Raw genomic sequence first — 27,560 nt, 5'->3', positions numbered from 1 at the left:
ACTAATAAGGATGCTGCCAGTCTGAAGAATCAGCTCCATGAACAAGCAAAATTAATCTGACACTTTTAGAGTGTTTAATTAGTAGCTCACAGACCTGGGTCATACAGTGTATGACAAGCCTTTCTCAGCATTGTCACTCAGGTTGATTTTTCACATACCAAACAATCTTTGGTAGCAGTAATCACTTTCAGGGGCACTCAAAGAGCAAGAAGAGTACTGGGAAGCCTCAGGAGGACAATCTGTGCATGACAAAGATGAGCAGGAGATATCAAAGCATTTGGAAGGCTGGAAGTGATAAATATGATTGTCTGTTTGTGGCACAGAAGGAAAGAATTTCCTGCATTTTTTCCCAGCCCCTAAGTTACATATTATTTTGCCTATCTCTTTGAACCAACCATAGCACAGATTTTCTTAACAATTCCACAGTAAGTTTTTCATATAATTACTGGTTTATGCCTGGGCCAGACATAACATGGCAGCAGAATCTTTATTCATATATGAGTATGCAATGCACAGGCACAGCCAGAGTACCAAATATTTTCAAGACTAATGTAATTGTCTTTGTCTAAGAAGCATGAAGGGTTGTGCTAATAAAGAAAAGGGCTGTACCCTTTGAGGGAAGAAGGGAGGGAGAGAAAGAGAATGGTGAAAAAATATGAGTTAAGCAGAACCTGCTAAAGTGCTAAGAAATGCCACTAAATATGGAAGTGCAAGTGGTAAGTGATCTGGTGCCTGCAATATTAAGTATGGGCACCCAGGAGAGGGGATGAAACCATAACTATAAGAAGAGTATGCTCTTTCTGCATGTGAACAACACACACACAGAGGAAGAAAACCCAGCCCCTATATTTCCCATTCCTGAGGAATTTTCAGGATCTGTACCGTCTTCTTTTCCAATTACTAGCCCAATGGTCACAGCTGAAGTTGTTGTGTGACCAACACTCAGGGAGGGAAAGGAGGAAGTTGAGACTTCGGCTGTGAGTTACTCTGTCCAGACTGTGTATTTCTGTAATGATTTTGTCATCTCATCTCCCATCACAGCAGAGAAAAAGAGAAGTGAAAAAAACACAATAAAATTCCAGACATCTCTGCTGCCAAGTACATATTTTGGTTGCTTATTCAGCTCTATTTTAGTATTTTATGTTTAATGATTCACTTTTCATCTGGTAGTCTGTTAAAACTCTGTCTAGGCTATGAATAGTCTACAGCTAGGTTTTTGAAACAAAACCAACTATTACTGGTTTTAATATAATGTTATTTTGTTAAAGTCACACCTGCTTGTAAAATCACTACCAAATTTATCTCTTAAGATCCATCTGCTATTTAAGAGCATAAACAGAAATGAAGGTTTTCTTAAAGTCTAGATCCAGCCCTGATGAGTCAAAAAATGTTTAGTTTTATTGGAACTACAGGATCAAGCTTGTGCAAACAAAATATTAGACTTGCCTTCAGTAATTGAATGTCATGAAAATCTCTTCTAGGCTCATACTTCATGAAAAAGAAACAGAATTCTGGAGTTGAGGGGAAATAAAAATGTTAACCATGTTATTACAAGGGCATTTTTACTCTTCAGAAATTTCCAATACTACAAGAATTGCTCTTTTGAATAAGAACAAAACTGAAAAAGGTAGACATTTTGCAAATGCCAATATACTCTAAAATTATTTTCCAAAAGTCACTTTAAAGAACATTTGAATATTAGACTCAGCATTTCAAATTAAATATTTCAGATGTAATTGAGAGTTAAAATGGAAAGACAAATACCTATTTGACACTGGAAATTTTTCTTCACATCAGGAATCAAAAAAAAAAAAAAAGTAGGATATTCTTGCTTGGAAGAAAACACACAAAATGGAAAATATTTTTCCTGCTACAAATATTTTTCTATGTGTTATTTTACCTTCAACAGGTAACATTTTTTGGCTAGCAACATTTCCAAACTATTATTTTTTGTCTGTATTATGAAAACTGACTTCTGATGCTTGAATTCTCCACAGTCATTCCTGTATTGAAATATTTTTACAAGCGTCTCCAGTGATTGAATATTTATTTTCTATCAAATTAGGGTGTTTTTTTTTTTTTCTTCAAACAAAACTTAGATAAACACAAAAAACCCATTTGTTTTAAATACAACCATATTGTTCTACCCAGTACTAATTGTTCAACTATGCCTTAAAATTGTCAGGAGACTATAAAATGGGAAGAACTCTCCCTGAAAGTGTTAGTCCAGGCTGGGTGGGGCTTGGAGTAACCTAGTCCAGTGGAAGGTGTCCCTGCCCTTGGCAAGGGGCTGGTTCTAGGTGATCTTTAAGGTTCCTTTCAACCCAGGCCATTCTGTGATTCTTATTCTATTTTATTACATCAGTCAATAAAAGTCACATTATCTCTTAGAGAAAGGTAACTTCAGCTGTTTTCAACTGAGAACAGTAAGATAATTTTGCAACTAAATTGTATTTTATCTAAATATAATGAAAATTATTGTTCTCCTCATCCTTCCTATCTAAAATATATGATGATTTGTACCAAGTACCCAGTTATTCTCTGTTAAATAAGCTGGTGTGAATTTGGAAAACTCATTCTCTTAGTCTAATAATTCCTGCATCAAGCAGCTCAAAAAAGGTCCTTTCTTTCACTTGAAAACTTATTTCCTGCTGCTTTCAGCAAAAGTAAACATGTCAATTGGTTTTGGATGCTGATGTCAAGATGTACCTGTCATAAACCCAAATTACTAACAAGCCTGAAATCAGAATTTGCACTTGGCTTCAGAACTGAGTCTGCAAACATAAAGAAGGAGTTATTGAGAGCCTTTCATTTGGATGTTGTGCTCTTCAGAGGGTTTGATGCTCCTGATTCCTCCATCCATGTGCTGATGAACTTCTAGGAATAGAGAGCTTTAGGCTTGAGCTTTGTGCTGCCATCCCTTAGCCAAGGAAATTATTAAGGATGGTCACTAAAAATTCTCCACTATTATACGTCAGAATAACTAGAAACTGGGGTGGGGAGGAGGGGAGGTGGGTGTGGGAAGAGGGAGAGAAGTGTTTTTACTCCTAGAAAATTAAATCATGTTTAGTTAAAGGAAAAAAAAGAAAAAGACTCAGGCACAGAAATCTTGGATACCAAATAAAAAACATAAATTGTTAAACATTGGAGTCAGACCAAATATTAGTAAACAAGCACTGTAACTAAATTTGGGTTGTCTGCCAAGTGGACCTCTGTATACACATCCCCTTTGTTGGGATTCAACTTCTTTTTGGAAGGATTAAGTCACCAATTATGTTAATCCCTGGCTATCCATTACTTCCTGGTGTTGCTGTGGCCTCAAAGACAAACAGAGTTGAAATTGAGTTTGGTTGCACCTTCTGCAGCTGAGGTATCCAGAATGTTTCCAGGACCTCTGACTGATGGAAATCAAATACTACATCTAGGTTTGCTGGAAGCACTTTTCACTTGCAGCCATTCTGACTCAGACATGTCTGTGTCCACATTCAACCCAGTATGAACAAGTATTACACTCAGACATGTAAATGGGAATCTGAATCATTTATTTCTTCTCAACTTTGCTCCACACATTGGTAGTTATGCCTAGGACTGATATGCTGAAGCTATTTCCTCTTGGACCCTACCTGGTCCCCTAACTTGTCTTCTAACGCAGACCAAGGGTGGCACAGTTTGTAGGCTCAGTTGTGACCTCTAGAATCCACCTTGTTAATTAGCTTTTTTAAGCATTGATGGTAAACGTGTCATTCAGAATAAAAAACAAACCTTTCTTATCCTAATATTTAATTATTCATCTATGCAGAAGTACACTGGTTATACATTCAATGGAATCTGCTTTAGTAGAGAAAGTCAGAACCCAACCACCTAATTTGTGTTACACAGCAAATGAGATAATGTCCCACATAAGATGGGACATACCTTTCACTGGTTCAGAAAAGTCACCTTACTTAAAACTGACCCTTAAACAATGACCCTTACACAATTTTTTTATTTCTCCTTCATTAGGAGGGGAAAAAAAGAGGAAGAAAAAAAGGAAAAAATAGGAAAAGGGAAAAGGAAAAGGAAAAGGAAAAGGAAAAGGAAAAGGAAAAGGAAAAGGAAAAGGGAAAAGGAAAGCCTCTACTCTCACTTTTCTTGAGTGAAAGATCAGACCAGCTCAGCAAATAATTTATTATTTGCCCCTCCTGATGCAAAGTTTGTGGCAGATAATAGTGTACTCTACACATTATAGTGGTAAACTGAAGACACTGCTGCTTCTTGTCTCTTAAACCTTGTCTGTTTCTCTTAATTTCAACACTCTTTGTCTGACATATTTATTTGTAAGTAAACCAAATATCAATAGGTGGGAAGGAAACAAAACAGGTATCTCCAAACAGAGCATATAGCTACACTGTAGCAAAACAGATTGATGATATGTATGCACAGAAAATGGAATAATGCATATTCTTAGAGAGAATTTAAAATTTACAATTGCAGATAAATGGTTCCTTCAGCCTTTTGGTCCAGATTTGCAAGAGGGTGTTCAAAGCAAATAAATTCAGAATTAGTTTCTCTTGGACAATGAAATAAATTGAAAACTGTGGATAGCACACCAAAGATTATTTTTTTATCCTTGAAAACATCATCTCAAATCCTCTACCCTTAAAGAAATCCCTCCTCCTTCAGAGGAATATTTAAAAAAAGTATTCGCTTCCAAACAATTGCAATTTTAACAGTTGCCAAGTTCATCCTTTTTTTGTTGTTGCTGTTGTTTGGTTAGTTGGTTAGGTTTTTTGTTTTGTTTTGGGGGTTTTTGACTCCTGAATACTAGCTCAGTTCTCCAAACACCAATAACTTCTCTTTAATCATAGCAGAAGAAAGTTGCCCCCTTGTGCATATCACTGCAGTACAGCCCTTAATTACATAATTATAAAGTACTTTTCTCTCTTCACTCAGCATATGAGACTCGGTACAATTGAGGAATGAAGTAGGGATGAACGGAGATTACACATCTGTGTGTTTTATTTCAAGCCGAAAAGGAAAAGGAAAGGAAAACAAAATTGAACAATGCTCTAGAGAAACTGATTCCACTTTAAGCTCTGCCACTGAGTCTCCAAGTGATGTCAAAGACATCTTTTAACTCAAAATTTGTCCACTTTGCCATTCACAATGTAGTTCTCATTTGCTGATCAGTCAAATTAGGATTCTGGATCTATAAAAGCTCACACAACACAAAAATAAAAAAGCCAGCGCTTACACAGAACATATGAAATGCTTCAACACCCTGGAAAATAATCTCTAGTTGTTTAACTGAAGAAAACTCACTAAAATTAGTAAAAATTTAATTTCTCATGGTCTTGGTACCTTAACTGTAGAGTGGGAATAAGAACTTCTGGTGTTTCTGTGAAAATTGATTTGATTTTTATTCATTTGAAGGCCTAAGACACAATTGTTGTGGGTGGCTTGAAATAAAACTAAGGAAAAAATAGTTACTCTTTATGTAGAAAAACATTTGAAAACTGGAATATGGCCTAAATCATGCAAGTGTGTGAGGAAAACAGTACAATGAAAGTTTATTTATTAATTTTCTCCATCCTCCAGTAAACAAGAAAAATCCTGTGGTAAGAAAAAGGAGACACAGTCACTAATAATACCATTATGTGTGTAGAGAATCAAAATAAGATTGCTTAGAAAATCTGTACTTTCCCAAAAATTTAAGCACTTGATCTTTTGTTGTAAATTCACTTATTCTAACTACTTTATAGGCAATGAGGACATACACAAGTCACAAAAGAACCTAACAAGGGTCAGAGGATTTCTGTTTGAAATACTGCCTTTATAAATATCAACAATCAATTCTCCATTAAGTGATCAAATATGTTACTGTAAAAAGTTTATATTTAAAATTTAAGATTTAAAATAGCAAGTGTGTAAAACCAGACCATTGGTATTCTTAGTAAGTGAAAGCCAGCAGAAAAACCCCTAAACTTCTGATCATGAAGACTAAAAACACCACCTTATGGCAACAGTGAGGATTACTTGAAACAGATACTAAGGAATTCATGTAAGTATTCCCATCTGTCTTATACAGATATTAATAGCAAAAACAAATCTTCAAGCAAATTCATTTATTTTTGACAATATTAAAAAAATTTATTATCTTGTAAAAACTGATTAAATTTTTACTGCTGTATAAAGCAAAGAATAATGTTTAACAAATGTATCTAAATTTTTTGATACTGCATACTACCATTAAGTATGTAACTGTAAATTAAATTCCACTTTTTTGTACACTGAAGCATCTGGCCTTCTGAATGTCTGTGGAGCAACACGTGTAATCAAAGTGGTTAGCAAGTTCTTCATACATTGCAAAGTTTTATTTAAGTACGCTTACTTCAGATTAAGCCAGAACTCTATGGTCTGTCATAAGGCTCACGTAGTACTACTAAGTACATAATTCCTGGACATGAACAGGGTACAGTGTCTGCCTGCACACTTTCAACAGGGAATGGCTTTGCAGTGGCCTGGTCTACTTACCTGATTCTTCCAGACAAAATGGAATTCCATTACTACAACTTAAAATGCTTCAAGCTAAGCAGAGACGTTAGACATCAAGTTAATTCCAGCTGACCTCCATGGAAATTAAGCACATGAATAAGTGTTTTGGTAACTTTGTTTATTTTATATAAGCATCAATATTATTGCTTAGTAAGAACATTGCAAGGCAAAGCTGTAGTAGTGCAGCTATTCTGGAGGGAAATATTTACACAGCTTGTAAGTAAACCGTTATCTCCTCTTAGTACACTGCGTTGTCAATGTAGAAGAATCTATCTCCTTAAAAGAGAATTAAATACATTGTAATAAGATATAACCATCATGTCTAGACTGCTCCTTCACAACAAATCTAGTTTTTAAATGAAAATATTTTTATCTGCCACCTGCCTATGCTGATATCTATGTAAAATGAGCTAACACAGATGCATTAACCGTATAAAAAGGAATCTGTCACAAACATGAGCCAATGACCTGCACATGCCTGAGTAATGATGGTCAGCCCGACATTATTTTCAAGGGTTTATTTAGACTACACATTTCAACTGTATGCACAAAACATTCCCACATGGAAAAACACCAATATACTTACACCTACACTAATAAACCACAGAGGGACCACTAAATAAAGATTTAAAGAGGCATGAAGAAGGCATGATTTAGGGCAAAATTTACAAGATTTGCTTTAAGTTTGACAAACCTTTTCTGGGCCTGTTTTCACTACCAACTCACATACTCATCAGCTCCTCTCTCATCTACCTTGGTTTTTTTAAGGTCTACCTCCCATTTACCTTCAATGACCACACACATCTTACTGAAGCAGTATGCTGCCATGACTGACAAGGTGGAGGTAGATAAGATAGAGCTTTTACCAAGCAGAATTTCAAGAGACATATAGTAAAGCATGGGAGAGGCAGCCACCCAATCTGTAGCAACTTGGTCAGAAAAACAAAGACTAAGCTGCTGTCTGAGCGGTTTTGAGCTGGCAGTTTTTGAGCCTACATCCACAATTGTTAAAAAATTACAGGAGTACAGGCTGATCCCTTCAACTTTTGTACCCATAAATTTCTGGGTGCAAGAGGTTGCATTCCAGAGCTAGTTTTTGGAGCTGGTGCTCTATTCAATTCAGCAGCCTCCATTTTCTAGGCTTTTCTTCCAGTCCTAAAGCAGGCAATACTAACTTTGAAGGGATGAACTTCACAGCAGTTCAATTCTGCAGTTAATGTAGTACAGTTAATGTAGATCTCTGTATTGCAATACAACAAAGATCTTGTAGTTACAACAAAGATCTCTGGTACCGCCTGAAATATTTAGTTTAAGTGCCACAGAATTCAGGACACACAGAATTCATGCAAGACCATAGATAAGAAATCCAGTGACTAACACAGGGAGCCTGCAACCTCAATCAAAAGAACAGTGAGGTCACAGCAATGTCTCAGCAGAACTGTTTCATTCACACTCACATGAAGATACTGGCTGTAAACACTGATGTGTATCATGTCAGAACTCTAGCAGTTGTCTCCTGAGATAAGTTGGCACCTGTTCCAAACATGGGACATCAAATCCAACATCGTCAACAGCATTATCTTACTGCTACTGTTCCAGTGGCTAACATGGCTCCAATTCTAATCATCAATGCTATTGGAATAGTGGGTCCTTAATTTCTGCCACGTGATCATGAACTGGGCCCCCAGGCATTCCCATGCACACATGAGGAATGGGAAACCCAGAGCCTGGTGTCTGGCAGGTTGATTTTGATTCTGGATAGTGATGGAGCTTGGAAGAGCATTTCATAGGAAGGATATGTTTCCTTGTCAGCACTTACTACACAACAGAAGAGGGTTTCCTTGTTGAAAGAGGAAGGCAGAGAGGAAGGAGGAAAGAAGGAAGAAGGCAAGACATGGAAATGTTTATAGTCCAGCAAAACGAAATCACTTGGTTCATATCATCATTAATGGTACCTATAGTCTGATAGTCCCATTCAGATTATTAGGCTATAGTACCTATAGCCTAATAGTCTGAATGATACCTATGCAAGAAGGTTCACCTTTCCATTCCTTTTAAGAGTCCTCAAAGGCCTCTTCATATTCCACTGCAGTCCATTTAATTTCTTATTCTTTTAAGTGATCTGGACACAGCCTCTTGTCCTTGAGAAGCTGACAGCAGAACAACATAAAATACAGCATTTACAAGTCACAGGCAGAAAGAAAACAAATGCCTTTCTAAGACAGAAAACCTGTATGTTGTAACATGCAACTACTTTATTGCTAAAAGTGCCAAAAGGCACTTTTAAATTTACAAGGGACAATTTAAAGGGGGACAAAATATATTAGCAGCACTTCATCCATGTTCCATTGATAGCTGTTTATAACTGAAGGCTACTATCCTGTCATGTTAGTAGGAGCTGCTCACAGAGGTTGCCTGCTTTGGCCAAATCCTTCTTCAGGCAGTTTCACAGAATGGCTAGAGGGGCCCATTTGGGGGTTACACTGGTCCTGGGAAAAAATCCACAAAATCCTAAATCAAATATGTTTCTTGAGTGCTTGGCCGATAAGGAAGAGGAAGCCTGGCTGATTACAGTTCAACTTAGGAGCTGCTGCTGAAGAGAAGTCCAAGCTGTCTGACAGCAGATATTGAAAATAAAGAAAAAAAGGAGGCTTGGGCAAGCAACCATCTTAGCCAGAGCTAATAGTAGAGTGTCAGGTAGCATATTCCAGAAGAAACATTTCACTGTTTGGCAGTAACCCCAACAAAGTGGGCACTTGGCTTTGGCTGGTAACATTAGAAGATGGATGCTTTGTCAATGATGATAGGATACCTGCTGTCAAACATCCGTGTCAGATACATCACTGATATTATTCAGAAATATCCTCCAGGGAAAAGCCTGTGAACACTTCTGGTTTTGCCATTGTTGGTAACAGAATTTCTGAGATTCAGGCAATACAGGCTGAATGTTGATCGTCCTCCTGTATTTCTGCAACAGGCAAGAGAAACTCTCATCTTCTTCTCACAATCAACAATACTCCTGTGAAAGTCTTGCTGGAGTCAGTTTATTTTGTAAACTTCACGATGGTGGAAGTAACTAGAAAATATTGCTTTGCCATGCTAGTTAAGTTTTATAACACATCTATTTCATCTATATGACCTCTTACTGAGATTAAATAACAACATAGGAACCTAGATTCCTGATTACTAGCTAGGAAGAAAAGAGACACACTTGGAAGCCTTGCTGCAGAATTTTTAAAGGGATGTTGTCTTTCAATGTATGGGCAGAGAGTCCCTGAGAAGTCTGCCATGAATATTTCTAGGATTAAGTGTCATCAGTTTTGAAAAGTGCAAAGGACATTATTGACACATGCAGCAATAGTCAAAATAGGTCAGTCTATATAACAACCCTAAATGGTCGTTTGTCAAGGGCTAACCTTGGACAAAGCATATGCTCTCTTCTTTCCATTGAGTTGCAACTTCACTATGAAGCATTAGCCAAGTTTATAGTGCTTCCACATAAAAGGCTTGTAGTCCATTGTCAGTCTTAAACTTTAAGTAGCTTCTGAACAAAATATTCAAATTAATTCTGAAAATATGAAACTATTATCATCTTGCCATTTAACCAGGGAAAGATTTTAAGAAGCTGTAGATTTAACTTTGCTGAATAAAACATATTCACAGTAGCCTTCCCTTGCTTTTGCTCACTGGAGAATGGTACAATTGCTACCCAAAACTGAACTTGTGTTTGCTTCAAGAAAAGAAACAAAAAGACAATCCAAAATGTTTCAAGAGGATTTTGCAGTGGAATGTCATATTCAAGGCAAGTCTCACACCTTGGCATAAGGGTGTTAAGTACATTTACTTCACTATACTTTGTACTCAAGGCCACAGTTGAGGTGACAGAACAGTTACCACAGCAACATCACACAGATAAAACCCCAAAACTTGCATTTTTAATCATAATTTTGCCCTTTTATGAATTTAGAAAGACAACAAAACTGAGTCTAACATGAAATTTTTTATTTTCATTTAAAATTTGAAACATTACAAATTATTTTGTTTCTGATTTATGGAATCTGGTAATGCAAATGGGCAGAACAGCATCTACAGTATTAAAATATGAGGAAAATATTTCAATTTCATAGGTACTGAAGACATGTATCAGCACCAAGGACAACAGAGTTTCCATTCAAATAAAAAAATAAATAACATATTTTATAATTAACAAGTTTTTAATATATCCTGCTTTAGCTTTCTTTTTCTTGAAACTTACACCAGCACAAGTGAATTTAAGGGTTTTTCTTGGGGACAGCTAGAGTTGCCAAGATTATCAATTAAAATCTTAAAGGCTATCTACTACTTATATCCAAAAGACTACAAATACTTCAGTTAAATCAGTATCGCATACTGGCATTCAGGTATTTCATGGTATGTTAGTGGAAAACATAAAAAATTGGACCAGAAGCCCCACAGCTGCTCAGGCAAATAAGCCATGGTCTGATATTGCCTCTGGGAAAATGAACGTTGTCATGTCCAACTTGAATAGAACAAGGTCTAGAACATCTATCCCACTTGCAGATATAAAGCAGATATGTATGCATATTAATTATGGGTACATAATTACCCATAATAATGTACCCGTTATTAATACCCATATTAAATTTAGAACCCTATTTTCTGTATTTACTTTCTAGTATCAAATGTTTCTGAAGCTGCTACAAAATCTAAGGCTCTCAGTCAACTGAAGTTATTTAGAGAGCTAAAACTGAAAATGTGGTAACTTATCTTTTATATGGGTAGAGGATGAAGGGAAAGTATTTCTACAACTCAAGGCCAAAAGTATGACAGCTGCACAACCTTTGTATGTGTTTCCATCACCGTATACTCACAGAAATATAGAATCATAGAAGGTCCCAGACTGAAAGCTGGCTAACATCCCAGTTTTCAAGAAGGGCAAGAGGAATGATCCTGGTAACTACCCACCTGTCAGTCTCACCTCAGTGCTTGGTAAAATTTTGAGAAGATTATTCTGTTATTGAAAAATACCTGAAGGACATCACAGTCATCATTCACAGCCAGCATGAGTTCATGACGGGAAAGTCCTTCTGATACCCATTCATGACAAGATTCTACACCTCATCAATCAAGGGAAGACAGTTAATGTAATCATCACTTTGGATTTCAGTAGTCATCAATGCTGTTTTTCACAGTATCCTGGACAAAATGTCCAGCACTCCACTGGATAAACACATCATCGCAAGCACAGCAGCTGGCTTATGGGTTAGGCACAATGGGTGACAATGAATGGGATGACATGAGACTGGTGATCTGTGACTAGCGGGGTTCCACAGGGCTCCATTCCAGACCCAGTACTCTTTAATGTCTTCATAGATGACTTAGATGCAGGATTTGCAGGCATACTAAGCAGGCTTGTCAACTATAACTGTCTTGGGAGGTTGTTGTGGATCAACCTGGGCCAGATGCCAGGCACCAATGAAAGCCACTCATTAACTTCCCTCTGCAGCTGGACACAGGAGAGAAAATATAAGAATTCAGGGGTTGAGATAAGGACCAGGAGTGTCCTAGGTTGACTATATGATGCTTTTATCCCCAGTCGTCTTGTTCTGTTTATGCTGAATAATAAGTTTTGCACCTTTAAAACTTGTTCCAAAGATTGAAGGGGGGAAGAGAAGAAATGCGCAGTTTGTTTTCAGACACTGAACTCACTCCTCCACATTCCTGCTACTGGACTGTGTTGTCTGCGGATGAACAGACAGCAGGACAGGGCTGTGGTTTTTTTGCTTTTAGTTAGTTTAGCTAGCTGAGGCAAAGAAGTTCCCTGGACTGTGCTTTTTTTTTTCCTTTTTTTTCCCTTTCTTTGGACCTGTTCACACCTGCTCTGAACTGAACACCCAGCAGAGCACCGGCAGCTCTCATTGAAGGCCACTGGGCATTTCCAGTGCTGGAGGGACTGATAAGGGACTGAGTGAGCTGAGCTGGAATCTGGGGAGGGGACTTTCTGGGTTTGTCATCTCTTTTGGAGCAGCAAGGGTTTTTATTGTTTAATATTGTTTAGGTTTTCTTGTTTAATAAACAGATTTTTTCCACTTTTCTCCAAGGAGGTATTTTCCCCCGGACCGGTTGGGGGGAGGGGCAATTGAATCTGATTTCCTAGAGGAGCCCTTTGAGGGTTCTCTGCCAAATTTGCCCTGAACCAGGACAAGGAGAGACCCCTCATCAAATACCATTGTGGGCAAAACAGGCTCAACTTAACAATATTAAGTGAATTTATTACTAACAAAAAAAAAAAAAATCAGAGCAAGATAATGAGAAGTAAAACAAGCCCTTAAAACATCCTTCACCCCACCCCTGCCTCCTTCTTATCTCCAGCTCCTAATCTCCTACCCCAGTGGTGCAAGGAGACATGGAATGGGGGTTATGATCAGTTCATCTCCTGTGGCTTCTGCTGCTCAGGAAGAGGAGTCATTCCACTAATGCATCATGGGGACTCTCCCAGAGAAGTCAGTTCTCCATGAACTTCTCTGACATGGCTCCATCTTACAAGCAACAGCTCAGAGCAAACTGCTGCAATGTGAGTCCATCCCACAGGCAGCTGTCCTGTGGGTCACTCTTCCCTGGGGTTGAAGTCCGTCAAGGACAGGCTGCTACTCCAGCACAGGAGCAGGGCCCCTCTCTCTACAGATCTCCCACAGGATCATAGCTTCCTCCCAGACATCCACCTGCTTTGGTCAGGGCTCTTCCTTGGGCTGCAGGTGGATCTCTGCATGCCCATGGACCTCCATGGGCTGCAGGGGCATAGCAGCTTTGCCATGGTCTTCACCACAGCCTGCAGATGCATCTCAGCTCCAGCACCTGGTGCACCTCCTTCATCTCCTTCTCCACTCCTTACGGTCTGCATAGTTGTTCTTCTCACATGTTCTTACCCTGCTTTCCTCTGGCTGGAATTAAAACTGTGCAACAGCTTTTTGTTTATCTTTCTTCTTATATGTGTTATCACAGAGGCATTACCACCATTTGTAACAGCCCCAGGCTTGGCCAGTAGCAGGCTTTATCTTTGTAGACACCAGGGATTGGCTCTGCTGAACGTGATGGAAGCTTCTAGCAGCTTCTCATAGGAGCCACCCCTGTAGCACCCCCTCCTACCAAAAACCAATGCAAAACCAATACAAGAGGAATGAAACTGAGGGTGTCTTGTTCAGACAAGATGGAGAGACAATATAATGATCTTGAAAGAAATGGCAGATCCTCTTTTTACCATTCACTGTAGCTTCAGTGCATTAGGCTTAAGATTACTAGAAACCAGATTTAGATTTCATATTAGGAAAGGCAAAATTAAAGATCTGATAGAATGGAGAGTTAAACTTTCAATTTAATTTCACCACCTATCTGAGCAATCTTCTTACTGCAAGTGTACTACTAATTTTCAGAAACATCACAAAAATGTTGATGTATATGTGTCTGCTTTGATTCAGCAGGTTGAATTTGTAAAACTTGATGTTTGTAAAACTCTATTCTGTTTAGAAAGATGAGATGCCTTTGGACTCTATCAAAGGACAGAACAAAAATGACTGTGTTTGGTCTGAATAGAAATCCACAGAGTCACACATCTCTTTTTGGACAATGCCCAAGGCAGGTAAAAGGAGTAACATCAGCACAAACATATTCCCTGTGAAATCTCCCAAGGTTCAAAATGTGGCATATAGACCTTTCAATAATGTAATCTCTTGAAAAAGTTTCTTTAAGATTCATCATAAATGCCATTTACCTTACCTACAGGCTTTTGGCTGGATTTATTTTCTTTTTTTAAGAAAAAGCTGTGGAATAATAAAGAATTAGTTTCTTTAAAATTAGTACTTCTTTATACAATGCATGATCCAGTCAGCTGTTGAACTGAAACTAACTTTTTTTTAAAACATGAACAATTAAATGCTTGGGTAAGAATGTGTACTGCTTCATCCCGTCTTTATGGACCAAGTTTTCTGAAGCTAATATGAATGAATGTTTGTTTCTATTAAATAGGATGAGGCTTAGGAAAGAAAATTGATAAACAAAGTGCCCATTACCTAGATTGATACAAATAGTTATCAAAAGGAACTGGCATAACTTTTGAACTCAGACTACGCCATATGTTCAACCTTAATACCACTGGATGCAACCTCATTCCCATCCCATCTGCCCTTTCACTGGTCAGCAGAGACATCAGCACCTCCCACTCTGCTGCCTCTCTTGCCCGCTGCCTTCTCTTTTCCAAGCTGATCAAAGCAGCAGTTCCTTGTCCTTCTCATATTGTGGTGCTCAAAAGAGAGCAGAGTGGGACAAGACCCTCCTTTGCCCTTGCCCAGATGCATCCCAGGAAACGGTTGGCCCACCTGGCTGCCAGGGCGCTGCTGACTCCTATTCAACTTGCCATTAACTCAAATCCTTAGATATCTTTCCGTAGGGCTGCTCTTCAGCCTCTTCCCCCCCAGTTTGTATGTATTATTATCTCATTTCAGTTGAGAATCAAGCACTTGCTCTTTATTAAATTTCATACATCTGGTGATTATCCTGCTCCATAGTCTAGTCAGATCTGTAAGGTCTCTCTACCCTCAAGGGAGTTCACAGTTCCTCCTAGATTAGTTGTGAAATATGTACTTAGGAAAACATTATATCTGGCATTTTATACAAAGCATACTGCCTTAGGCATTGAAAAGGCTTATGTCAAAAATATAAGCGCATCCTTTCCCAGCTGAAGAAAGCAGAAAATTACACACAGAAGATTATTTAAGAACCTTCTTTGTATCTTGTAGTAAAATCTTAAACTTGTCCATCCATCCTGATAAAACCTTGAAGAAATCTTCTTGTTTTATCATTTCTTAAAATAAGAATGTTTCAAGATGGAAGCTAAATAGCATGCAAGCCACTTGGAAATGACGAGTAATTATGGGCAGAGAAAAATCACACAAAATCTCATCAGAGGACAGCACTCCAGAACGTTGGATCAATTCTCCAGAGGTTTAACAGTTAACACTTTGGAATACCATCACCAGTAGCACTATGAAACAAGACACCTGTAGCAAACAGAAGTCTATTCTGAAACTATGAAGCAGTCCACTCATACTGGGTCATTTGAGACTAAAGTTTTTCAAAAAAAAAAAAAAAAAAAAAAAAAAGCTTTCTGCCTCTTCAGTCACATGGATTTCTCGTGCTTGAACCCATTCACGGTATTACAGGGCGCCTGCTCCATTATCCTTTCAATGCACTGAACTGATGTATTCAGACTTGATCTTGTACATATTCTTGTACAAGCTGCAGCTCAAATTACAGTAGTGAAGGAAAAAAGTCACAAAGCCATAACATACAGTAATAAATATGCTGTGATAGCCTTAATACTGTAAAACTTGTAAAAGCATCTTTAAACATTATTTTTCTTCAATCTTTCAAGATTCTTCTCCACATTCCATTTTCTGTCTTCAGTTACAGAAGAAATCTAGCCTCTCTCCCAGTTTATTTCTCATTAAACTTGGGATATCTCCTATCTTCAAGGAGTTTTGCATCAGCAGATCAGCTCACATTCTTTACTGGCCTATTAATATTTTAGTTCAAATGGGGATAAAATTTTCCATACACAGCTAATTAGTTACACATTTCATAATTACCTGTCTTCATTTTTTTTAAGTGATAAATTAACTTGAAATAAACTTCAGTTCTATTTATGTATGGGTCAGTTACTGGCCTCTGTGGTGGCCAAAAAATTCCCAAATTTTTGAAAGTATGTTAGAACAGCTCTAAGAACACCTTTTCACAAGTAGTTGGAAATGGTACTGATGGTGTTGCACCTATCAACAGGAGCTGTACGTAACTCACAGCTGCAATTTCCAACAGTTAAGACCAAGATATACAAAACCATGATTATTTTCTAACTAGTATCTGCAAATGCAATGACAACCAATTCAGCTACTTAGATTAGATACAAGCTGAGTAAGGCCAAGGAAGCTTGCTCCATCAACCACATTGTATTGGATATAGAAGAAATCAAAACTGTTCCAAAACTTATTATCAGTCGCATGATTACTTTACAGATGGTTTTCCTGTAAATAGAGCCAATTTTGGAGGCATGGGTGAAAGAAGCTTCTATAAAATTTTTGAGAAAATTTGTGGCTGGTTTTATTTTTTCCATCAGAAATTATTTATGGAAACATAAATAATCTGTTCCATTTTGTTTTTTCTACAGGAAAACATCAAGGTTTACCTGCAGCATATACAGCTGCAGCTTAAAGACTGATTGCATTTCCAGTGATTTTAACTTGCTTAAACAGTTCAGATATCTGTGTGTAACAAGGATAACACCTCCTCAGAGTGGCTCAAAGCCTAAAAAGATTCTACAGATTTGAATTCTAGGATGTCAGGAAGACAGTCTATACTTCTGAAAGATTTCAATTACGTTTAGTTTAACACTGATGGTCGCCTCTACATATGGAAACAGCATACTTTGCCTTCTATCATTTACGGTTCTCTTACATACAGTCTACAACCCAGTTATTCTTTACAATGTCTCCAGATTCCTCAACTAAGCAGTTCCAAGAATTAGCATTGCATTTCCATTTCAGTTTAATCTTTACACATAACCAGAAAAAGTTATGTACAACAGGAAGCAAAATAAAGACTTACATTTATTGTAAATACAATCTATTTCCCAGCTGTATGCGGCATGTGGGCAGCTGTAGGTAAAAATTACCTTGGGAGGCTGATTTGACCTCATCTGAGCTGTTATAAGTGCATGTAAAAAGGTTTTGATATAACAAATCAGCTGGTAGAGGTAAGGAAAATCTACAGCAGACTCCCTCCCCACCCTATCACTGTTGAAGTGACCTCAAAGAAAAGTACTCCAATTTTGTTCAACCACCAAGAGAGTGAAGAATTAGGAAAAATTATTCCTCTTTCTCTGTAGCCCATAACTCAGGCATTTTGAGTCACCTCCACCAATACTGCTGTAGAAAGCTTATGCCTTGAAATATATGTATATAAGGAATTAGCAAAAAAATTACACCTCAATTCTAAACTAGAATTTGAACATTTTGTCTACATTATCTAGATTATGATGAAAACTGCAACACAATAAAAAAAGCATATCCTTCCAGGTCTTAAAGACTGTTCTAATAATTTTTATGGCACTAGCCAAAAACTTAACATAACTGCTCTATGTCAACTACATTCATGAAAGTACTACCACACATTTCAGTAACACCTGCTTCTGATGTCAGTGTTTAATTTGAGAGTTGGAGAATATTTAGAGTTTTCCCAAAGGCTTATCTCTGCTTCACTACAGGTCTGAATACTGACATCACACAGCATGATCCTAAAGTCACTGAGCCACATCTGTTCCACAAGCTGAAGACAGATCTCAAAAAATTAACTCAACAGTAGAAATCAGGAGTCTCAACAGCAAGAAGATGTTGCAATACCATCTTTTACATAATTATATTAATATCCCAAGTATCCTTAAAATGTATAGTGTTGGAGCATCACACTAAATGCTAGGAGCACTGTAAACACATTTTATTTTTTCACTGAAGTTTACATGAACAAAACATGTTAATTCAGTTGTTTAATTTCTCAACACAGAAGGCAATGGTTTGGCTTTTTATTGGTAAACAATAAATCATCTCCTCAATTAAAATCATCTTCTAATAATTCTGAGAAGTCCACAGTGGTTTTATTTACTTACAATTTAATATCAGAAGAAAAAATTAACATTCCAGATTACTGTAGAAAAAAAGTGTATACCACACTTAATGGCATACAAGACTTGTAACAAGCAAAAAATACCCTGTTTTACAAGTAATCTCCATTTCAAATTGGTTTTTATCTTAGCACACTTAGTACTCTCTCCCTATAGACTACACATTGAGACTCTCTATATACAAAAAGATACAAGAAATTGATACATTACTTATTGCAAGATATTAAGGATGCCATAAAATACACAAATTAAATTAGTTCCCCCCCACTTGCATACCCTCTTGCTCTTATTTCTCCCATGAAGCAGTCTCCTTCTCTGGTTCTAAGATTAAGTTCTTTCATTGAAAGGCACGTACTTCTCTACAATAGAAGAAACAGATGCATTAATCTGAAATGCCCTGTTTCAAGGTGAATTTAGCCTACATTTTTAAAGATGACACATTATAAAAGAACCCAGAGAGACATGACATTTTATTATTAAATTTGACTGGAAAAACCTCATAGTTACCATACTACTGTGAAGCAAAGTACCATAAACCTGCATTAATTTAACCTTTTCAAATAGAGAAAACTCATTTACAAAAATAAAAAGGAATTTGCCATGATGAATATATTTTTTAACCTTCAAGCGTCCTGAATTCCTACTGAAACTCTGGCAAGTCTTGGTAGCATTCCAGTTTTGGAATACTATAAATTGAGTAAATTCCCCTCCTTGTGCCTTGCAGCACTGAGCAAGTAATTTCTGTGTGAAGTCATTCAATGAGGATTGTAAAATAGTAGTGTGATATAATTTTTAAAAACAAATATGTGATAATAGTATACTGTTCTTCAGTTAGTACATATGTAAAGTTGCATTTGAGAGACCAAAGGTAGAATTTCACACTTGGGCATTTAATAGTAAGCTATTGAGCAAAATGGCTAAAACCTACGGTTTTGGTAAACTGTCCCAAACAGCAGCAGCACAGAGATTAGTAACATGGATGATGATGATGACAGTGGAAGTATACTTAAATTGTGTCTGTGTTACAGCTGAGGGCACTGGGGACCTTTTTTCATACAGCACTGAAAGAAAATAGCAACCCTTGAAAGCAGTAGTGTATCTGGACACCAGTATAACTAACACTACCATGGTGGCTTTTAGGAGAGAAGCCAGTTTCTCTTCCTAGTCCTGCAAAGGGCCTAATACAGTTGACAGCTAACCCAAAATAAGCCTACAGGGATTTCTAATACAGGCATACTATTTTCTAGAGTATTACCTTAAAAAAACCTTAATATTTTCAAACAAGAAAAATGAAAGCAGACTGGTTGCAACTACAGTCTTTTAACAGGTCACAAAGAAATTAGGAAAAAAAGCCATATTTTTATATATAAAACAATACTTTTATATATATATCAAAACTTGACTACTTTGATGTCAATAACAAATGGAAATGAACATGGAGATAAGAATTTCCTGTAACTGCATTGTTTTTTAGTGCCTTCCGTTATAAGCTGCAAGGGAATGAAACTTAAGCACTAAATAAGATCAACTGTTGAGTCTAAGTTAAGTAAAACTAAACTCAAAAAAGTTTTGTTCACTAAAAGCCTCTCTTCCTTGTTCCCACGTTCCAGGCCTCACTTTATATTTAAGCTACCTTAAAAAAAACCCCAATCAACCATACCTCTGAATTACTATAAATGTCAGAACAAAGTGTAATGACATCTCCCGAGAATATGTGAGTATCATTTTCATGATGTTGTCCTCAGCATCAAGTTGTCTTTGCTTATGTAGGCATTTTGTGTTCCCTTTGATCACTGTGCTTAAGCAGTAACATGAAGACTGATTACTAAGCTTCAGTGCGGATGCAAACAAGTTGAAACAAAGAGTAATAAATTAACTTTAAAAAGTACATTCCCAATCAAGATTAAAAAAATAAAATAATTCAAGTAGTCTAGTTTTCAAACTATCCCCCCAGCAAGGATGTATCTTTGAAAAGTCTGAACACCATTTTATCAAGCTACTGTGCAGAGATCTGTGGAGTAAATTCACATTGTTCAGCACTGCTTTCATCTTACACAACAACACTATTTCAAATAAAAAGTAGCTCTAAAAATTTTATGAGCTTCTCCCCATAAAAGAGAATAAAGGAAGATATCAATATACAAAACCAGAGAAAATTCACTATCTTCACTAAATCTAACTGAAGTTCTTGTTTTCCTGAGTTCCCAGTATCAAAACTAGAACTTCAATAATTTAGGCACATACTTTCAGAACACTATTGAAACAACAGTTTAGATACTTCTACTATGAAATACTTCAACAAATTTTTCTTCTCCTTCAAAATTAAGTGTTTAGGAAACAGGAAGGAAAAAAAATCAGAAATAGGCTCTCTGAAAGTTATAATTGTGTAATACTGTTTGTTAATGAGGACTACAAGGACTACCTAAATTATCATTTTACTTCCTCCTAAAAAACATAGTTGATACTCCTGTAAATAAGCTTTTTAAAGAGTATCACATTAACTCGTCATCAAATACCTTAATGTCAACAAGTATGCTGAATTACAACAGAAGTTAAAAGATTTAAAGAAGACATTGAGGGAATTCCTGGATATAATGTGACAATTACCTACTATATTTTACATATGTGTGTATATATATATATACACATATATATATATATATGTGTGTGTGTGTGTGTGTGTGTGTATATATATATATATATATGTATGTATGTATGTATGTATGTATGTACTGGAACAAGACTAGTAACATAGGGTAATGGTAAATGTCACATAATTCTAAAATGCAGAGGAATGCTAAGTCAAGATACTCTAGCTATTTTAATCTATTGTAGGGGTGAGAAAAAATCAAGAGAGGCTTTGACTTACAAAAAAAATTAAACCAGAAAGATTCCCATTAAGCAGACAAAGTTAAAGCAGACTGAACATTTTTCTTCAAGTGCCAGAACTGCATCCAAAGTTCCCCCTGATAAAGTGTAGTACACCTGATTTACTACTCCAATACTTTTAATTCGAGACATCATGTATTGCATTTATCAAACTGTTTTGCTTGAAATTTGAATCTGATTTCACATTAAGCAATGTGAATCAATTACTTGCTGTGACTGGAAGAATTCATCTGATCTCTGTTGATACTTGACAGTAGTCAAGTAAGTAGCCCTTACTATGAACTATGACTATGACAATCCCGTCAATTATTTTTACTGTGTCTTCACACATGCAATGCATTACTCAATAAGGAAAAAAATTAAGTGTGAACTGCATAAATTTAAATTTTAATTTATCATGTTTAAGGACACTAAGGAAACAGAATGAAAGTTCAAACAAAATTTGGTTTTGGTAGTTCAAACAAAATACAACAAAATTTTCCTGTATCTAAAAAGTTTGCAAGAACAGCTTAAGAATGTGAATCTTTCAGTGCAGCAGTACCAAATGTAAAATCTGGTGTAGGATCATCATCAACTAACTGCTGACTTCTTTAGCCATAAAAAAGCAGAATGAAGCAGAACTCACAGGTGAGAATACTCAAGAAAAACTGAGGAGCCCCAAATTCGGAAAAAAAAAGAAAAGAGAAAGGTAAAAGCTAGTTGTTGACTTAACATTAGCTTCAATGACACTGTATTTGTAACAAAAATATCCTACCTTCCTCTTCATTTCTCTGGAACTCACATGTTGAAGACAAATGGTGTTTATCTTCTTGCCCACTAAATTCTTGCCCATTTAAAATTCAAGTGATCTTGACATCCCTTCTCCAACTATGCATATGAAACACAGTAGTGAGCTTTCTCAGAGAAACTGCTTATCACCCACACTCCTTCACTTTTATGGCTAGAAGTACATTCAGGTTCTAAATACAAACCTTCGAGGATGGCTGGCATCGAATAGTGTTGTATCATCATCATCATCATCTTGTTCTAACGGGGTCAGCTCCATATTTTCTATGTTCGTATCCAAAACTCCATATCTTCGGGTTTTTCTATTTTGCCTTCTGAGCCTGAAAAGTATTTTAAAATATTCAAGTAATGTAAATCTTCTGCTACTTTCTGATCCAATAATGTAGAATACTGCTATATTGATACTTAGTGTAAGTTTTCTAAAATCTATGACAACCGTACATACTTAGCTCTAGGAAATTCAGAGGTCATACAATTGTAAGTGTCAACAGTTTACGTGACATTATTAAGGCCACTAAGAGTGCCATCTGTAGTTTTGTAGAGGATTAATGTAGTGAATAAAAAATGGCACTTAGCATTTAAATATAAGAGCCACATTAAAAATATATGCAAAAGCATACTTCAAACATACCTCTGCTGAGAAAAAAGTTGCTTTTCTACATATTCTCTATGTGTCTTACACATCTGTAAATAATAGCAGATCAAATCAGGTAGAAACCAAACACAGCTATATAGGAAAGCTATAACTTGTAATACAAGTAATGTCTGACACTAGAAATTTTTATTATAAATTGTGAAGTCTTTTGTAGATATCAAGTTTTAAAAATTGTCTAAAATTACACTTTAGAATAAGACAGATCTTGTACAGTTAATGTCTTCACAAAGCATGGAAGGAAGAGGCAGTAATTCATGTTTCAGGATTAAGGCACAGTGCTTATCACAGACAAGCAGACTGTCTGCATCTGCTTTTCTCACTCTAAACAGCTTTGCTGCATGGGGCTGCGTCTCATGTACATCAGCCACACAATGAACCATTCTGTTTGACTTTCCAGAACTACTATTTAACTCATGGAACAAGCCTTGCTCAAGTTCCAGAACTCAGACCAGTAGCCACTCACCAAACACTGTGCAAAGGCATCTGTTTACAGAATGCTAACAGAGTAATTTTCAGTAACTGGCTAACAACTACATGAAAGCTATAGGACTTAAAAAAAAAAAAAAAAAAATTTATGTCTAGGTACTTAGTGCTAAATGCAAAGGTGGTAACAGGTCTTTCATTTAGAAAATCCAGAATTTACAACCCCAAGCTAGGTGCTTACAAAACATGTTTACAACATTCAGGAACTTCAACACAGAGTATATCTGAAGTAATATAAAAAAATTACTAATATATTACAATATTATAGTATTGCTATCATATTACATATAATACATTATATTATTGTATACTGTGCATAGTGACTTCTCTGTCCCACATTTAGGCACCATTTTAACTACCTTGTAAGAGATATCAAATACAATACTGAGATTCTCAGCTTCAAATCCTGTCCTGAAACTCCACTGTACTTACACAATATGTTTAAATACCCTTCTTGAAAGTACACACAACAGCATTCAATTTTGGTTTACCTTTTTACTATATTCCAAAGTATTAAATATATCTTCTTTTGGAACTGAGAAGTAAATATAACCTTGTAAGAATGGGAAAGAGATAAAGTACATACCATTGTTCAAAGTTCTCAAATTTCTAATGTTATAAGAAATAATCAACACGGCCATTTCCTCCACTCTCAATTATGATGTGAAAATGCAGCAGCTGTCATCCCAGACATTTAAATGCTTTGGACCAGAACAAAGCATTTTCATTTAAAGCTAAGACTACTACCAAAACCAAAAATTACACCTTTCAGTTCAAGACAAAGTCCCTTTCATGTTCCTAATTTATTTCATCTGTTCTTTATTCCTCAACATAGAAAGAAGTTGTACACTTCAAAGCACCAAGTAGAATAAAATTCGAAAACTTTTAACATGACAGTATGATGAAAAATACAGTTGTTTCTTACATATTGTGCCTCTTGGTTTTCACTAAAGTAGAAGTTAAGCAACTGGGACTAGGAGGAAAGAAACTACTTTAAACACACACAAACAAAAAGAAATTAAGAAGAGGTAGTACATGCTACTCATACAGTCAGTATTTGTCAATCTCACTTGACATTTTACCTTTTTCCCTTAATGGGTTAAAATGGAAAGTGAGTAGCTACTGTGATTTGAGAGTGACCTAAGAATCATAGCAAATAAAACTTATCACAAAGCTGACACAGATTTTAGATTCAACAAGTCCTGTTGAAAAAAGACACACTAATTACCTGAGACTCAAACCCTTCTCCATCTAAGAAGTAGTTTGAAAACTACAGCTACAGGAATACAGGAGATGCTTACGCAACATGCATGTATGATCACAGCCACAACTCTAAAGCAGTGTCCTGAGTGTTAACAGAAATAACTTAAGATCTTTTACTCTGTGACTGCCAACTCCTAAGTTGGAAGGGACCTATAACTACTGTCAAGACAACTGCCTGATCAACTCAAAATTTAAAGCATGGTACCATGTGTATTGTCCAAATGCATCTTAAACATTGATCCCCTTTCTAAGAAGCCTGTTCCAGTCAATGACCACCCTACCAGTAAAAAAATGCTTTCCTAATGTCCAATTTATACCTCTCTTGGTGCAACTATGAATCATTCCCATGCATCCTATAGCTGGATCTCAGCAAGAATGGATAAGCATCTCCTTCCTAAGGGACCAATGGGACCTCAGGGAGCAATGAGGTCACCCGTCAGGCCTTGTCTTCTCCATAGTAGACCAACTCAGTCCTCAGCTGCTCCTCAGAGGACAGGCCTTCCAACTCTTTAATCATCTTGGTTCCCCAGTCTGGCTGTATCCATGTGCCCCAGTATGCTTCTTACTGCACACAGTCACTCACAAGAAGGCCATGACAATGCTGAATAAAGTTGGGCAATCTCCTCTCTTGACTGGCTGGCTGTGCTTTGTGAGAAGCACCCAAAGGTGAAGCTGCCCTCTTGGCTGCCAGGGCACATGTTGGCTCATACTGAGCTTGCCATCAACTAGCACCCTGAGATCCCTCTCTGCATGGCTGCTCTGCATTGCTTTTTTCCAAAGTAAAACTAGTGTCCTGCTTCAGCTGCAGAGCCCAGCATTTGTTCTTGTTATATGTCCTGCCACTGATGATTGCCTGATGTGCCAATCTATCTAGATCCCTATGCAAGGCCTTTTGCACCTTGAGAGAGACAACTGCACCTCCCAGTTTGGTTTCATCAGACAAGTTGCTAATGACCAATTCAACTCTTGTCATCAGATAAGAGTATTATTATGAGCAAAGCTGACCCTAGAACTGAGCCCTGAGGAGCAACACTGGTGACTGGGCACCGGCCTGATGCACCCCTCCCCACTACAACTCTATAAGCCCTGTCATTTAGCTGTCTCTTCTACCAACGCACCACAAATTTGCTCACCCCACAGCTGCAGAGCTTGTCCAGAAGGATACTGTGAAGAACAGCATCAAAAGCTTTACTAAAATCCAGAAAATGATATTCACTTTCTTCCCTTCATCCACTGGGCAGGCAACTTGGTAGAAAGTTTGCAAAAAGTTTTTATGTCTTACGACAAGATATGTCTTCATGCCAAGCAAACCTACCCAAAAAAATGGGTCATTTGCACTTAATCCTTGTATTTCTTATATAACCACTGCAAGAACATTTCAGCCACAAGTTCAAATTCAAAAACATACACTTTACCTATTCCAAAATTCAGAAGCAAGATGCCACGGAATTACAGAATAATGTGAGGTGTAAAGCTTCCAGTTTACAGTAGTACATAGAAGACAGCACTCCAGTTGCAAATGCAGGACAGCATCCTACTGCCAAAACCAGAATATTAAGTAATTACCACTCATCCAGAAAATAATAGCAATAGATGATAATTTTCCTCTCCAGCTGCTGCAATGACAGACTTTTATGTATTTATTTATTTGGCTTTTCAACAGTACTACTCACATCTCCAAATCCAATAGGCTGGCGTTACAAGACACACTAACACTGAGAAGTGCCCTCAAGGCATCTCAAGAGTGATTTGCAAGACGTATGGAACAATCAAAATATCCTAGTTTACTTGGACTGCATATCTTAATACATGACATACACAAAACAGTCCTTCAACTGCCTTTCTAAACTAAATGATGCAGATATTAGACACAATGGGTATGTCTAAATGTAATGAAAAGTACATGGAGAACTTGCTCCATAACTGAGGTGCTTTATGCATAATCATACATTTGGGCGTTGCTCTGAAGAACTCAAATTATTAAAGCATGAGAGAGAGAGAAGTAAAACTACCAGGACAAAAATACAGGGACAAACACTGTACTTAACTGCAAAAGCACATCGAACTACGTGGAGAATAGTTTCCACGAGAAACAGAAAGGCAACTAAGTGGTAGCAAGCTTCATGAGGGCCCTTTTCTTTAAAAGACACAAAATAGGTTAATTTAACTGTGAAAGAAAGCATAGAAGAAAAATGTTTACTGACAAGGTAGGGGAGGAGAACTTTGGTAGTTTAGTGAAACAGAAGTTTGCAAACTGGTCAAAAATCACTCTAAGAACATACAAAATAAATTTAGGTGAGCTGACGGATGCCAGCAGTGACAGGTCCACCCGGAGGGCAGAGGATGGAGTCGGGAAAGGCCCAACACTGATGCGCGATTCTCCTCGGTGACGTGAGCGGAGCAGACCGAGCTGCTCACCGCCCACACCGGGAGCTTCCCGGAGCAGTTGGGCGCTACTCGCCGGCCCCTCAGGAGGCGCGGGGCGGACGCGCTCCGCAGCCCTGGCCGCGTAGCTGCCCCCCCGCACACGCCCGCTCCCCGCCCTCACCGCACGGTCCGGATCACGAAGTAGACGATGAGGGCAGCGCTGGCCAGCACCAGCACGGACAGGGCGCGCTGGGTCATGGGCTGCCCCTGCTCGGGCGGCGCCGACACCTCGGCCAGGCGGCTGCTGCTGCTGCTACTGTTGCTGCTGCTCCGCGTGGAGGCCCCGCCAGCCGCCTCCGTTGGGCGTGGGGAAGCGGTGGCGGCGTCCCGGGGGCGCGGGGCCGCAGCGTCCGCGCAACGGGCGGCCTCCAGCAGCACCAGCAATACCAGCAGCGGCCCCACCAGGAGCCGCAGCAGCGCCGGCGACCGCATCTCCCCCTACCTCCCGCCCAGTACGGCCGCGCAGTGCGGCCGGGCCCGCCGCCGTCAGCGCGGCCCCCGGAAGCGGAAGCCCCTCCACTCCCTCTCCGTGTCGCCGCATCTCTTTCGTGGGCACCACCCTTTGTCCCTGGGTGGTCAGTAGCGCTTGGGCGCGAGTGAGGGGCTACTTCGAATGTAACAAATTTAAGGCGGGGTAGCTTTTTTTTAACCAGTCCTCTGTTATAGCCTGATTCTATGGGCAAAAGAACCGACATTTTATAACTGACTTTAGCGAAAGCAGAAATGTTAAGGAAACTTCCCAGTATGACCATTTATGAGACTCCCTGGCAGCCACTTCACAATGCCAGAGCTGCCACT

General features: G+C 37.9%; 1 protein-coding gene across 4 annotated transcripts in view; it reads right to left on the bottom strand.

Moving 5' to 3' along the window:
• FAM174A (family with sequence similarity 174 member A) overlaps positions 1–27,250 on the bottom strand; it is a 40,188-nt gene extending 12,938 nt beyond the window's left edge. Inside the window, exons 1-4 of one of the 4 annotated variants that reach the window (XR_009490276.1) lie at positions 26,884–27,250; positions 22,120–22,254; positions 21,903–22,015; positions 18,062–18,618 (exon numbers count right to left, since the gene is read on the bottom strand). Coding sequence is in view for 3 of the 4 variants with exons in the window: in XM_059873423.1 (XP_059729406.1) it covers positions 11,983–12,040; positions 22,120–22,254; positions 26,884–27,194 (504 nt within the window). In the remaining variant the exon portion in view is untranslated. Of the gene's footprint in view, positions 1–10,379; positions 12,041–18,061; positions 18,619–21,902; positions 22,016–22,119; positions 22,255–26,883 lie in introns of those variants that run through there. The other 3 variants (XM_059873423.1, XM_059873426.1, XM_059873424.1) reach the window with 3 other exon arrangements.
• Positions 27,251–27,560: the final 310 nt, after the last annotated feature.

This window comes from Haemorhous mexicanus, chromosome Z, assembly GCF_027477595.1.
Source record: "Haemorhous mexicanus isolate bHaeMex1 chromosome Z, bHaeMex1.pri, whole genome shotgun sequence".
Lineage (NCBI taxonomy): Eukaryota > Metazoa > Chordata > Aves > Passeriformes > Fringillidae > Haemorhous > Haemorhous mexicanus.
This window is presented reverse-complemented; position numbering and strand designations above follow the sequence as displayed.